At 37.7% G+C, this 16,509-nt stretch overlaps 1 protein-coding gene across 1 annotated transcript; it reads right to left on the minus strand.

Moving 5' to 3' along the window:
• Positions 1-15,345: 15,345 nt before the first annotated feature.
• Positions 15,346-15,914, minus strand: LOC114756711 (DNA-binding protein HEXBP-like). The gene is made up of 2 exons (XM_028945647.1): positions 15,497-15,914; positions 15,346-15,350 (listed from the first exon to the last, which is right to left on the minus strand). The coding sequence occupies exons 1-2, from the start codon at positions 15,912-15,914 to the stop codon at positions 15,346-15,348; spliced, it is 423 nt and encodes a 140-aa protein (XP_028801480.1).
• Between the last annotated feature and the right edge of the window lie 595 nt (positions 15,915-16,509).

The raw sequence follows: 16,509 nt of genomic DNA on the forward strand, positions 1-16,509 counted from the left end.
TTGAGCAGTACCCGCGAACCAAAATATCCGGATTTGATCTTCTTGAATCTAAGGCCATCTAAACTTGTCCTAATGGACAAGAAATGGATCTTAAGGATGGAAAATGATAAGATTTATATTAGAAAAGTTAGAAAGAAAACCCTAAGACTAAGAGAAAGGGTTGAGGTTCAAGAAAGCTAGTCTTGAACTTTATGTAATCTCTTGGTCCTAATGGGTTGTGTGACCAATGTGATTATGTTTAGGATCTTGGAACATCTAAGAGGATGTTTGATGATGTTGGGCGAAAGCTACCATGGTTGGAAAGTCATGGGAGTCAAAGGAAAAGTGAAAGGAAAGCTTGAGGTACAAGGTAGTGAACTTACCTATTGTCATTGCTTGATATGGTATGCTTGTGTGTTGCCGTGTACATGTTATTTGCATGTTGTTGTGACATGTTTTAGCTACTATAATTGCTATTTATGATGAGTAGATTATGTCTCCATGGCCATGCATCAAGAAGTTAGCTTTGAGCATGCTAGTATGTCACTAATTAACAAGAGAATAAACAAGTTGCGTGTAGTGCATGAGCATCCATCTAGCATGATTAATATAGTATTGTTTGCTACTGAGATTCCCCCGAATCTCACCCCCTCCCTAACTGACCATTTAGGTCAATCAATGATGGGCACTAATGGCATGAGAAGCAAGAAGAAGAAGTGGAGAATTATTAATGCAAATGAATGATATTAATATTCAATGTATAATTCTCCTATGCTGTAAATTATGTTATGAATGTCATTACTTCAATGTATATGCTTAGGATGTTTATGGCATGAATGAAAGTATATGAGTATGAATGAGAAAGATTAAGCCCATGCTATGTATGTCAAAGAAATAAAAAGAACTAAAGTAAGGAGATATTAAAGGATAAAACGTAGGTCCTAAAGCAGTTAGTTTTGAGCTTCAGTTTGACCTATCAAATGAATGATTTAAATCACGAAATTTGGTAGACTTATAGTGCACATCCCAAGCTTCAAAATGAGTGGTAAATCGCCTTATTTGGATGTGTATACAAAGAGATATGAGTTTTCAAAGTTAAGGCGTAGAATCTGGAGAGTCCAGATTTTACCAAACAAATAGTAATCTTAATCTAATAAACTGTACGAATTGGGCAAGAATAAGTCCAATTGAGTATTTTTCCCTTAAAGAGTATTGAAAGAGATTTCCGTAGAATTTTGGAATACCTCCATACGATTTTTCTAGAATTAGTTATGATTTTTCAAAGTTGGACCTGTAATCTGAAAACTGGACAGTGAACAGTAATATTCCGAAAATTAATGTCCAAATTGAAATTTTTAAGTTTAAGACCATCCAAAGTGGTCTGGAATGGGTCTAAATGAATGCTAAGGTACTATATAAGTAAGGTGTGACATTGGACCCCCTCCACCCATCCACCCTGTGTATGATGTTGGCGCAGCACATGCAGCCGGTGCACCAGCTCCTGAAGCTCAAGAAGACCAGCCAGATCCAGAAGCTCTTGAACCTATCACCTTGGACACTTTGGTTGACGATATTGATGAGCTGGCCGACCATGTCCACCAGTTGTGAGTCACACTCCTCCGCGAGATGAAGAGGCAGAAGGACCGTGATGCTTTATATGATCGAGACTGCTGTTATCGTCGGTGTGTGGATGCCCTGATTGCTGACCGGTTGAACTTCATCCTACCTCTCGAGGAGGAAGATCCTCAGAGCGGAGCCGGGACATCTGGAACAGGCACTTCTGGTGCAGGACCATCCGGGTCTGGGGCAGATGATTCTAGGATGAAGCAGTAACTTTTCACTTGTGTTTTGATTTCTTTATTGTTCTTTTTGTTTCTGTTTAGTTGGTGTAGTTGGATACTTGTTAAACTTTTTTTTTTGGCTCTTATGTTGGATGTTATTTGACATTTTGGCTACGATGGCCTTTACATTTTGCTATTGCTTTTACATTGGTCTCAACTTCTATTTTCCTTTTCCTCTTTGTTTTGTATGCAACCTCTCACCTTCTCCCTCCTTTTTATGAATTTGATGTGTTGTGCTTCAATTTCAATTGGACTTCACAACTTCCGGTTCACTTTGTGATTGGTTTGCCTATACTGGTTCAAACATTAAGGACAATGTTGTGTTTAAATGTAGGGGAGGGACCTATTGTGGATTTTAGCAAATAATTCTCATGCATCCATGCATCTATGTGATTTTGAGGTGTTTTTGAACTGATAAATTGGTTGAATTGTGAATATTTTGAACTTGGTTTACTGAAGAGTTGAAATTGCACGGGATTTTGCTTTCTGCCACCCTTCGCCGCGGCAAACATTTGCCTTCGCCGCGTGATTGAACCCAATTGTTCTACATTATTTCATATCATTTTAAGGGTTTTTATCACAAGTTTTGGCTCCTTTTGATGATAATTGTGCTTAATTTTGATTAAGAGTCCTTACTTTGAGTTAGTATCTTTTTGAGGGTAAAATTGTCATAATTGGTTATTAATTGTATTCAATTGATTTCTAAGACAATTGATGCTTCAAATTGTTTCTTTTTATTATAGGACACTTGAAAATTAGAGCCAAGATTGAAGACCAAAGCATTACACAACACGAGAGTTTCTAAGAAAATGCTGTGCTGTGGCAAAAAGTCTAAAAAAGTCTGAAACTTTTGAGTTCGCCGCGGCAAACTCTCAAAATCTCACTACATTTCCTCCCTAGAATAGTTCATCGCGGCAAACTCTCTCGTATCAGTAACGTCAGATTCGGATCCAGAACGCAAAAATGGACCTTCTACTCATATGATCCGACCCAGATGGACCCCAAAAGCCCTTAGAAACCCTATTTTCGACCTATCACTCCATTCTATGATCTCCAACACCTCTATTCTCCCATCCTCTTGCCTCTCCACCTCCATCTTCTTCCTAATCCATTTCCTTCACCTTTTCTTCATTTCGTCTCTTTTCCTTCCACTCCCAGCTGCCATAGTTGATAGATTCACTTTGGTTGGAGTTTTTCTTGAAGCTATGGAGGCTAAGGTTTATCAACTCTTGAAGAATGGTGGTGTGGCATGAGTTTCCAAACTTCAAAGGGGAGTTTAGTTTCAGTTTTCAATTTTTAGCTATGATTTATGGCTTTCTAGGTCTAGGAGTTGTAAATTGTTAGTTAAGAACTTGGGATTGTTACTGTAATCATTGGTTAATGATTAACATTTGTAATTTGGATTGATTGATGTTGAATTTTGTGCTTAAATATATGTAGTTGCATATATGCTTCTTGTAACACTCATGATTGTGTATTACATTGAGCCAATTGCATGATCATTCCAAAATTACACATTAGGGAAGCTTAACAAAGTTTTCATTAATGAGTTCATTAATGTAAGCTTTGGACTCAATGAGTTATTGAGGTTGTTATTAAGAAAACCTAATGGATTTGTGAAACTCGCAATATTTTAAGTGAACTATGATTGCCATCAAAACCATTTTCAAGAGATTTCCTATCATTCATTTCCATTCCATCATTATTATCTTAAAACACCAAAAATATAGTATCTTAGGTTTGTTTTCATTGCATTTAGTTTAGGTTCCATTCATTTAAATCTTAAAAACCCAAAACCCCATTTCATTGCATTGCATGGCATTTAGTTTAGTTTAGGTAATTAATAAAGGCTCCTAAAAGTGAAACGACCCGAGTTTGCACTATACTACATAGCTTGGATTTATTTTTGATTGAGAACCCCAAGACGAACGACAAAAGGCTCTCGTCAAGTGGCGCCGTTGCCGGGGAGCCAAGTAATTGGTTCCTTAGGCTAGTTAACTATCAACTTTGGTTGATTGGGGTTTTGTGAGCCTATTAGATTACATTTTTGCATTGTGCATAATAGATTTTGCATTGCATAAAAATTTTGAGATATACAAACAAAGATCCTGATTTTGATTTCAATTTTTGCATATAGTTTCATACCCTTCATAGCATTCATTGCATTTTTAGTTTCTTCTTATTTTCATTTGTGTTTTTGTTATTATGTTCTGGTTTTCTTACTGTCTGTGACATTTCGTCGCTGCCAACTTTGTATTTCGCTACAGCATAGCGTGTTGAACCAGATTCCATTCTCCCTCTATGGACATCTTTGCCGCTGTAAACCCTTCTTTTCGCCGCGGCGAAGGGTCCCTTATTTTTTTAAAAAAAAATTTCTTAAAAACTCTTTAGGAATTGATTGTTTAGCTTTCTTATGGCTTGGTTTAATAATAATTTAGGTTCATCTAATCACCCTTCCTCTTTTGTAGGTGATAATACTCTGATAGGTGATAATTCTTCTCAAAGGCTTTATGCTATACAACAGGAACTGGATCTTCTTCTGGCACATATGGATCATAGAGAACAGGATGGGACCCATCAAAGACATGATACCTCTTATCCAAACCATAACCATGGCAATGATTGGATGAATAACCCTCCATATTTTCCTTGCCATACCTCTTCATTCCATTCATACACAAACCAACATCCACTATTAGGACAACATTATGACCTATCACCTCCACCATACAATCCACACTTTGAACACCTTCCATCACATCATCCATATCATGAGCCAAACATTCCATCACATGAACCCTACCACCAATACCCTTCCTTATCTCACCAACCATTTCATGAACCATCACCGTCATTCCATCGATGTTCCACTTCATACCTTGAACCATTCTCACCACATAATTCCCCCTTTGAACCATCTCCTTCGCCAAATGACTACCACCACCAACCCTTGTCCCAATCTATGTACCAACCCTTTCCCTAATCTCATGAACATGAATTCAGTGAACCTGACCTATTTCTCACTATTCCTAAGAATGACCAGATACGATTTTTAAAAGAAGCTTATGACCACTTGAATTCATACTACCATGGATTACTTGAAGAGGTAGAAATATCTGGAATTTCTAAGGAATCAGAGGAAGAGTTAGAAGAATGTCAAAGTGCATTGGGAAAGTTCTTGAGTGATATAGCGCAAATTGAATCTGGGATGGGGAAGGATGAATCAAAGTGTCCAGATTTACTCATACAAGAGGCCCAGATGAAGCAAGAACATCTACAAACTCACAAGGACTCGTGCCCTACATCAGGTAATATTGCTCCTCTTCTTGAGGAGATTGACCCTTGTACTAGAACTACTATTCCTGTTAAAGTTATTGATAAAGTGAGTGATGATGAGGTGGATGAAGAAATCATAGTTGAATCCCCTCATATGTTTCAAAATAAAAATTCTCACTTGAACACTTCTAATAGTAGTTGTTTAGTTGATGATGTTGCTTTCACTGTCACTGCTTCTTTGTGTGAAGAACATGCTTCTCTTTCTAGTGCTAGATTGGATGGTGAAACTGATTTTGATTTGAATGAACCTTTATCTTGTACTTGCAATGCTCACACTATATGTATGGATTGCATTGATAACAAAAATGATATATTTGTTGAGTGGCAAAAGCAGAACTTTGGTAAAGTGTGTGCATTACCTTCTAGTACTGAAAGTGCTGAAAATATGAAGCATGATGTTGATGTGAATTGCCTAGAAGATGATTCTGTGAAAAAATGTGAACCTAACCATTGCTTTAAGAATCAAATTCATGATAATTCCAATGAGTTTGTAGCTTCTAATAATGTTGAGAAAGGCTTTAAAGTTTCAATTGATAAAATCATGAATATCAATAAGTCTTTCCAACAAGTTTTATCTTGTGATTTACCTCCTGATTTATCTTGCATTGTAAATAGTAGTTTGCATAAATTGTTTTGTTCTTTCTTTTCTTCCCTTTCAAACACTACCTCTTGTGAATGTGATAGTGATGTACTATACTCCAACAACTATCAGTTGGATTCTTCAGCTTCCACTTCACATAAGCTTGAGTATTTCAAAAATTTAAATAAAAATTTAACTCCTACTGATGGGAGTACTATTGATTTCCTTGGTTGTGATAGTTACTTGGAGAGATTAACTTCTAAGCTGTCTTTATTTCATTTTTATCCCCTTCATGTTTCTATTTCTAGATGTGGTACTGCTATTGGTTCTTTTTACTGGCAGGACTCCGTACCACCACTACTAAGGAAGATCAATAAAGGAGAAGTGAGCACATGGAAGAAATGCATGGGTCTTATCCGGGATGAGAACTTCTCCTATAAGAGTTTGAAGAGATTTCGTTCTAAAGGTTGTCCCTTTCCTTCCTTAACTCTTATCTTTTGAATTATTTGCTTGTTTTATGAGATAAGTGTGGGGGAGGGACATAGCCAGTAGTAAAAGTAGTTTGTTTTCTTTTCTTTTCTTTTCCTCCCTTTTTGGTTTTGGTTTCTCTTATTTAGGGTTGTACTTGAGTTTTGCATTGGGGACAATGCAAGATTTAAGTGTGGGGGAGGGATTAATATTCACTGATTGTGTTGTGTTTTCCTATGTTCTATTGAAAATCTGGTTTCTAAAAAAAAATTCAAATTTTGATTGATTTTTTAATTTAATTTGAAGATTTTGAGTCAAAATTTTTGAAAATTTTTGCTTCAATTAACTTACACTTGAATTCATGTATTTTTGGACTTTGGTAAATGTTTTTAAACTCGTATTGATACTCATGAGAATTACTATTTGTTCATAGTTGATTGTTTTGGTTTCATTGGTCACAATTCTTCAAGCTTGCTTTTGTATTGATCGAGTTAATGTATTGTGATTAATCTAGAGTACAATTAATCTTTGTGCATGAGCATTTGAGATTTAGCCTTGTTGGAAGATTCTTTGAGCCTAATTTTCATTCATAGTGAGTTGCATTCACTTACATTTTCCACTTTCTAGAACTTGTTCCAATTCTTAATCAAGACTTAGTTGTATTAATGTGATGAGCATGATAGAGGCATTCTTTTCTAAACCCTTACATTCCAAACACAAACCCACATGATTTTATCCATTGCTAACCATTTGAGCCTTCATCTTTTCTTAAGTGCCTAGAGATGCATTATACATTCAAGTTTCCAACATTTTTACCATTACATTCATGATGTGTTAAACTTTGTCTTCTTGGGTTTTGAATTGCCAAAAGAAAAAAAAAAGAAGAGAAAAGAGAAATGGAAAAAGGCAAAGAAATAGAAGAAAATGTTTAAGAAAAGCCAAAGAAAGAAAGATCAAACTAAATGGTACCAAAAGAATAAAATTTTGAAATAAGGTAGTTCATTAGTGGTTTGAAGAACAAAGTTGTGCTTTTAGAAAAATAGAGTAAATATTAGTTGGAAACCTTTTCTAAAATGCTTGGTGCTTAACCATTCATATCTTTTCACCTCATCTTATTTCATTTAGCCCTTTCCATTATCATAACCCTAAAAGTCCTCTTGATCATTGCATTCATGCATTAGAAGTGGAGAACTAGGATTGTAACAAGTTTATGGTAAAGTGGTTGATTAAGTGGATTTGAGAGAGAATTACCCCAACTTGGTGAGTAGAGTGAAACAGTTTGTATCTTGAGTGTTTTCTTTTTTGTTCATTCCCATTGCATTGATTGTACTCTACTTTAATCCCTTCTTATTGACTTAGATCGCTATGATTGCTTGTTTGAAGAGTTGGGTTAATGGCACTACTGCTTTCTTACTTTGAATTCACAGGGGCTCCCATTTGTATCAATGTTGTTCTCTTGCTCTGGTTTTGTATACCTTTGTCCAGGAGTACAAAGGTTTAAGTATGGGGGATTTGATTGAACCCAATTGTTCTATGTTATTTCATATCATTTTAAGGGTTTTTATCATAGGTTTTGGCTCCTTTTAATGATAATTGTGCTTAATTTTGATTAAGAGTCCTTACTTTGAGTTAGTGTCTTTTTTAGGGTAAAATTGTCATAATTGGTTATTCATTATATTCAATTGATTTCTAGGACAATTGATGCTTTAAATTGTTGCTTTTTATTGTAGGACACTTGAGAATTAGAGCCAAGATTGAAGACCAAAGCATTACAAACACGAGAGTTTCCAAAAAATGCTGTGCTGTGGCAAAAAGTCTGAAAATGTGCATCAATGGCTATTCTGGAATAGTTCACCGGGCAAACTTTTGAGTTCACCGCAGCAAACTCTCAAAATCTCACTACATTTCCTCTCTGGAATAGTTCATCGCGGCAAACTCTCTCGTATCAGTAACGTCAGATTCGGATCCAGAACGCAAAAATGGACCTTCTACTCATATGATCCGACCCAGATGGACCCCAAAAGCCCTTAGAAACCCTATTTTCGACCTATCACTCCATTCTATGATCTCCAACACCTCTATTCTCCCATCTCTTGCCTCTCCACCTCCATCTTCTTCCTAATCCATTTCCTTCACCTTTTCTTCGTTTCATCTCTTTTCCTTCCACTCCCAGCTGCCATGGTTGATAGATTCACTTTGGTTGGAGTTTTTCTTGAAGCTATGGAGGGCTAAGGTTTATCAACTCTTGAAGAATAGTGGTGTGGCATGAGTTTCCAAACTTCAAAGGGGAGTTTAGTTTCAGTTTTCAATTTTTAGCTATGATTTATGGCTTTCTAGGTCTAGGAGTTGTAAATTGTTAGTTAAGAACTTGGGATTGTTACTGTAATCATTGGTTAATGATTAACATTTTAATTTGGATTGATTGATGTTGAATTTTGTGCTTAAATATATGTAGTTGCATATATGCTTCTTGTAACTCTCATGATTCTCTCCTATCTTGCATGGTTATGTTTTGATACTGAGTTGATTGTGTGTTACATTGAGCCAATTGCATGATCATTCCAAAATTACACATTAGGGAAGCTTAACAAATTTTCCATTAATGAGTTCATTAATGTAAGCTTTGGACTCGATGAGTTATTGAGGTTGTTATTAAGAAAACCTAATGGATTTGTGAAACTCCCAGTATTTTAAGTGAACTATGATTGCCATCAAAACCATTTTCAAGAGATTTCCTATCATTCATTTCCATTCCATCATTATTATCTTAAAACACCAAAAATATAGTATCTTAGGTTTGTTTTCATTGCATTTAGTTTAGGCTCCATTCATTTAAATCTTAAAAACCCCAAACCCCATTTCATTGCATTGCATGGCATTTAATTTAGCTTAGTGAAAGAGAGCCTTTCTGTCGTTCGCCTTGGGGTTCTCAATCAAAAATAAATCCAAGCTATGCAGTATAGTGCAAACTCGGGTCGTTTCACTTTTGGGAGCCTTTATTAATTACCTAAGCTAGACTAAATGCCATGCAATGCAATGAAATGGGGTTTTGGGTTTTTAAGACTTAAATGAATGGTGCCTGAACTAAATGCAATGAAAACAAACCTAAGATACTATATTTTTGGTGTTTTAAGATAATAATGATGTAATGGAAATGATTGATAGGAAATCTCTTGAAAATGGTTTTGATGGCAATCATAGTTCACTTAAATATTGGGAGTTTCACAAATCCATTAGGTTTTCTTAATAAGAACCTCATTAACTCAATGAGTCCAAAGCTTACATTAATGAACTCATTAATGTAAACTTTGTTTAGCTTCCCTAATGTGTAAATTGGAATGATCATGCAAATGGCTTAATGAAACACACAATCAACTCAATACCCAAACACAACTAGGCAAGATAAGAGAGAATCATGAGAGAGACATTAAGCATACATGCAACTACATATATTTAAGCTCAAAGTTCAACATCAATCAATCCAATATACAAAAGATAATCAGTAACCACTGATTACAGAATTAATCAAAGTATCTAACTAAGAGTTTACAATTCCTAGACCTAGGAAATCATAAATGCCTAGCTAAAAACTGAAGATTAAAACTAAAACTCCCCTTTGAAGCTTAGGAACTCATGCTACTCCACCATCTTCAAGAGTTGATGAACCCTAGCCCTCCATGGCTTCAAGAAAAGCTCCAACTGAAGTGAATCCGTCGGCCATAGTAGCTGGGAGTGGAAGGAAATGAGATGGAGTGAAGGAAAGATGAAGGAAATGGATGGGGAAGAAGATGGAGATGGAGAGGCAAGAGGATGGGAGAATAGAGGTGTTGGAGGTGATGGAATGGAGTATCCGCTCGAAAATAGGGTTTCTAAGGGTTTTAGGGGTCCATCTAGGTCGGATCATATGATTAGAAGCTCCATTTTCGCGTTCTGATCCGGATCTAGCGTTGCTGATACGAAGAGTTCGCCGCGGCGAAGCAAATACTTCGCTGCGGTGAAGCATGCCCGAGAGGAGCTCTGCCTAATCTTGTGATTTCGCCGCGGCAAAGCTGTAAGTTGGCCACGGCGAACTCTACCCGAGAGATTACTGGTGAGATTTCAATTTGGCGCCGCGGCGAACGAACTCTATTAGTGCTGATACTCTGATCTTGTGTTGTGTCATCCTTTGGTCTTTGATCTTGGCTCCAATTCTCAATTGTCCTACAATAAAAAGCAATAATTTGAAGCATCAATTGTCCTAGAAATCAACTGAATAGAATTAATAACCAATTATGACAATCTTAACCTCAAAAAGACACTAACTCAAAGCAAGGACTCTTAATCTAAATTAAGCACAATTATCATCAAAAGGAGCCAAAATCTATGATAAATACCCTTAAAATGATATGAAATAACATAGAATAATTGGGCTAAATCAAATCCCCCACACTTAAACCTTTGTACTCCTGGACAAAAGCAATACAAAACTGAAGCAAGAGAATAGTATTGATATAAATGGGAACCCCTATGAATTCAAAGTAAGAAAGCAATAGTGCCATTAATCCAACTCTTCAAATAAGCATCCATAGTGATCTAGGTTAATGAGAAGGGATTAAAGTAGAGTACAATCAATGCAATGGGAATGAGCAAAAGAGAAAACACTCAAGATATAAATTGTTTCACTCTACTCACCAAGTTGGGGTAATTTTCTCTCAAATCCACTTAATAAACCACTTTGCCATAAGCTTGTTAAAATCCTACCTCTCCACTTTTAATGCACAAATGCAATGATCAAGAGGACTTTTAAGGTTATGATAATGGGAAGGGTTAAATGAAATAAGATGAGGTGAACAGATATGAAATGATTAAGCACCAAGCATTTTAGAAAAGGTTTCCAACTACTATTTACTCTATTTCTCTAAAAGCACAACTTTGTTCTTCAAACCACCAATGAATTGCCTTGTTTGAACATTTTATTCTATTGGTACCATTTTATTTTGATCTTTCTTTCTTTGGCTTTTCTCAAGCATTTTCTTCTATTTCTTTACCTTTTCTATTTCTCTTTTCTCTGTTTTTTTTTATGCAATTCAAAACCCAAGAAGACAAAGTTTAACACATCATGAATGTAATAGTAAAGATGTTGGAAACTTGAATGTATAATGCATCTCTTGGCACTTAAGAAAAGATGAAGGCTCAAATGGTTAGCAATGGATAAAATCATGTGGGTTTGTGTTTGGAATATAAGGGTTTAGAAAAGAATGCCTCTATCATGCTCATCACATTAATGCAACTAAGTCTTGATTAAGAATTAGAACAAGTTCTAGAAAGTGAAAAATGTAAGTGGATGCAACTCACTGTGAATGAAAATTAGGCTCAAAGAATCTTCCAACAAGGCTAAATCTCAAATGCTCATGCACAAAGATTAATTGTAGTTCAGATTAATCACAATGCATCAACTCAATCAATATAAAAGCAAGCTTGAAGAATTGTGACCAATGAAACTAAAACAATCAACTTTAAACAAATAGCAATTCTCATGAGTATCAATACAAGTTCATATACATTTACTAAAGTCCAAGAATACACAAATTCAAGTTAAGTTAATTGAAGCAAAATTTCAAAAATTTTGACTTAAAATGTTCAAATTAAGTTTAAAAATCAACTTTATAATTTCATATAACTCTCAAAGGATATTATTCCTATTTTTCCTTAATTTTTCATGGCTTGAAAATATTTTTCCTTATTTACATTTGACCAATTTTCTTTAATTAGTCAATTTCCTATAATTGGCTTGGAAAATTACTGTAATTATTTTCCACCAAAATTCTTTGAGTTTTCCTTATTATTTTTAATCCTCAATAATTTGAGAATATTTCTTATATCTAATTATCATAATGCTAGATGTGACATTTCTCCCCCCTAAATCAATTTCGTCCTCGAAATTTAAAGCATACCTTAATAGAAAAGCTTTGGGTACTTTTCCTTCATCTCAGCTCCATCTCCCATGTGGCTTCTTCAGAGGAAAGACCCTTCCAGACCATTTTGACCAGGGGAATCTGCTTGTTCCTCAGCTGCTTGGTCTTCTGATCAATGATTCGTTCCGGTCTAACCTCAAAAGATAGATTATCCCGAAGCACAATGTCATCATAGCTTATGACATGCGTGGGATCTGGATGGTACTTCTTCAGTTGGGAGACATGGAAAACATCATGAATCTGGCTTAACTTTGGGGGAAGAGCTAACTTGTAGGCCACTGGTCCAGCTTTAGATAAAATCTGGAATGGTCCAACATACTTTGGACTGAGCTTCTTAGTCTTTAGCGATCGACTGACTCCCGTTGTTGGCGACACTTTGAGGAATACGTGATCACCAACGTCAAATTCTAATGGTCTCCTTCTTGTATCGGCATAACTCTTCTGTCTACTCTGAGCCGTTAGAAGCCTTTGCTGAATAGCTTTTATCTGTTGGGAAGTCTGATCCACCATGTCAGGACCAAGAGAACTTCTTTCACTAAGCTTTGTCTAGCATAAGGGAGATCTGCACTTTCTTCCATATAGTGCCTCATAAGGTGCCATTCGAATACTTGAATGGAAACTGTTATTGTAGGCAAATTCAATTAACGGTAAAGACGTATACCAACTGCCACCAAAGTCTAATACACAGGCACATAACATACCCTCCAAGGTCTGAATGGTTCTTTCCGTCTGCCCATCCGTCTGAGGGTGGTAGGCTGTGCTGAATCTGAGAGTGGTGTCCATTTCTTTCTGTAAGGACCTCCAAAACTTCGAAGTAAATCTTGGATCTCGATCCGAAACAATACTGCTTGGAACACCATGCAGCCTAACAATCTCTTTAATGTAAAGTCTCGCTAACTCTCTGGAGAATCCTTTATATTCATACTGAGAAAATACGCGGACTTAGTCAGGCGGTCTATTATCACCCATATTGCATCATGTTTAGTTACTGTCATCGGTAATCCCACTATGAAGTCCATGGATATGCTATCCCACTTCCACTCGGGGATATCCAGGGGTTGCAATTCTCCTGCAGGCTTCTGGTGTTCTACCTTCACCTTCTGGTAGGTAAGACACTTTGTCACATATTCTGTAATATCCTTCTTTATCCCAGTCCACCAGAAGAGTTCTTTAACATCATGGTACATCTTGGTCATTCCTGGATGAATAGTATATTTGCTCTTATGGGCTTCAGCTAGTATTTCTTTTCTGAGGTCAGACACTGGGGGTACATAGGTTCTTCCTTTAAATTCCAGTATCCCCTCCTCAGAAATTTCAAAATTCTTACTGTCGCCTCTAGACAGCTTCTCCTTGAGAATTCTCGCTAGCCAGTCCTGTGACTGTGCTTCTCTGATTTGATCCTTGAGCAGAGCTGTAAACTGGGTTCTACCCCTATTTCCTTCTACTAACTGCATCTGATATAGAGGACCCCAATCTCTGAAATCCTCTACCAACTTCTGCTCTCTGATCATCAGCGATGCTACCTGTATTGTCTTTCTGCTTAAGGCATCCGCGACTACATTCGCTTTGCCTGGATGGTACTTAATTTGAAAATCATAGTCTTTGAGTAAGTCCATCCACTTTCGTTGTCTCATATTCAACTCTTTCTGATCATAAAGGTACTTGAGGCTTTTATGGTCACAAAACAATTTTATGGTTGCTCTATACAGATAGTGTCTCCATATCTTCAGTGCATAAACTATCGCCACCAATTCCAGGTCGTGGGTCAAGTAATTCTCCTCGTGAGATTTCAACTGGCATGAGGCATAGGCTACTACCCGCCCTTGCTACATAAGTACACATCCTAGTCCCTGCTTGCTAGCATCTGTATAAACCACATACAGTTATGAAGGATCGGGAAGTATAAGTACGGGAGTAGAAGTGAGCTTCCTCTTCAGCTCCTGAAAACTAGCCTCACTCTTCTTGTCCCACAAGAACGGCTGGTTCTTCCTGGTTAACTTGGTCAGCGAGAGAGCAATTCGAGAAAAGTCCTGGATGAATATTCTGTAATACCCTGCTAGTCCGAGGAAACTTCTGATCTTGGTCACCGTCTTGGGTCTCTCCCAGTTGAGTACTGCCTCAATCTTACTGGGGTCGACAGCCACTCCCTCTTGGGAAATCACATGGCCGAGAAATTGGACTTCTTGGAGCCAAAACTCACACTTATTAAGTTTAGCCACCAGCTGTTTCTCTTTCAGGATATTTAGGACAATCCTCAAATGCTCCTCATGCTCTTCTGGAGATTTGGAGTCCACTAAGATGTCATCAATAAATACGACCACAAATTGATCCAAGTAAGGACAAAAAATCCTATTCATGTAGTCCATGAATATCGGAGGTGCATTCGTCAATCCAAATGGCATCACTAAGAATTCATAGTGCCCATAACGAGTTCTAAACGCAATTTTAAGGACATCTTCAAACTTAATCTTAAGTTGGTGGCACCCAGATCTTAGGTCAATCTTAGAGAATACACTGGCTCCAACTAGCTGGTCTAATAGATCATCTATCCTGGGGAGCGGATACTTGTTCTTAACTGTGACTTTATTCAACTCCTTGTAGTCTATACACAGCCTTAGACTACCATCCTTTTTCTTGACAAACAACACTAGAGCACCCCATGGCGACACACTTGGCCTAATAAAACCTTTTTCAACTAGCTCCTCTACCTGTTTTTTTAAGTTCTGTCATTTCATTAGGAGCCATTCTATAAGGGGCCTTAGAAATTGGTCTTGCTCCAGGTACTATGTCAATTGTGAATTCTACTTCTCTGTCTGGGGGTAATCCTGCGATCTCTATCGGAAACACTTCCGGAAATTCCCTAACCACCGGGATTTCCCCTATCCCTTCCTCAACTTCTACTTGCACCAAGAAGAAAACGAGGAATCCTTGACAGCCTTTTCGTAAGCATTTGCCCGCTTGGGCCTTCGTAATGAAATTTAATCTAACTTCTAGATTCAACTCTAAATCCCTCGTGGGTAAGATTAGGGTTTTGTTCTTACAATCCATTAGGATATTGTGGGATGACAACCAATTGAGTCCAATCACCACATCCATTTCATGGAAAGGCATGCATATCAAATCTATAGCAGTGCAACAGTGCTCATAACAAACTATACAGTTCAGGCATACATCAGATGTAATTACCCTACTCTGCATTGGGGTAGATACATGTATATCATATGGCAATGTATTTATACTCAAGCCAAGTCTTTCCGCACAGGCATATGAAATAAAAGAATGACTAGCACCCGAATCAAACATTGCAATCACCAAAGAATTGTTAATCATGATCGTACCTTGGATCATCTCCAGAGATTTCCGGGCTTCTTCTCTTGTGATGGCAAACACTCGGCCCTGGGTGCGTGGTCTTGCCTGCTCGGTGTTCTGTGGGCACTCTCTTGAGAAATGTCCAGGTTTGCCACAGGTGTAGCAAACATTCTGTCTAGCCATGCACGGCCTGTCACCGTGATTCTTGCCACACTTTGCACACTCCTTGCCCTTCGGTGCTTTACCGCCTTTCTTGCTCTTGCGGTTGTTCCAAGGTTGCTTCCTCTTCTTATTTACATTAGACGAGGTGCCACCTTGACCTCCCTGACCTCCCTTCTCTGCTCGGGGAGTTGTCTTGACCATCAGATGATGGTTGAAGCTGATTTTCGTGATTCGACAAGCTTCCACTGCTTTATTGAACTGCTCAAATTGTCTGGGAGCAATCATCTCCCTCAATGATGGCCTCAGTCCTCAAACCATCTTCTTTGTTGCCCACCTCTCATCGTCTCTATAGCGAAGATAGCTTGAATAATGAGAGAGACGGGTGAACTTGGCCAAGTACTCTTCAAAAGGCTCATCATCTCTTTGCTTTAGAGTCAGAAATTCTGCTTCTCTCTCATCTCAGACAGATCTCAGAAAATACTTCTCATAGAATTGCTCCAGAAACACTTCCCAAGCCACCGTCGTGTTCCGAGCATCTAGAAGAGTCTCAGTGTTCTTCCACTAGCGATTAGCATCTTTCTCTAGCTTATATATCGCCATCTGGGCTTTTCGCTCTGATGAGTAGTCCAATACCTTAAAGATCTTCTCTGGATGGTTACTCCAATCTTTCGTCGCTAGGACATCAAATTTTCCATCAAACGATGGCAGGTTGTGCTTACAAAAGCAGGTCATCCACTGTTGGATGCTGTCGAGGTCTGCTACTGGCATTGTCGGCCTTGGCAATGGTTCTGATGCTTGTGCTACAGAGACCTCTTCCTCTGGTTGCCTCCTGTCGAGGTTCGCTAATGCCGCTGCTACTGCTGTAGCTATCACTGCATCC

Source organism: Neltuma alba, unplaced genomic scaffold (genome assembly GCF_004799145.2).
Source record: "Neltuma alba isolate B1F8T4 unplaced genomic scaffold, ASM479914v2 tig00010459_pilon, whole genome shotgun sequence".
Taxonomy (NCBI): domain Eukaryota; kingdom Viridiplantae; phylum Streptophyta; class Magnoliopsida; order Fabales; family Fabaceae; genus Neltuma; species Neltuma alba.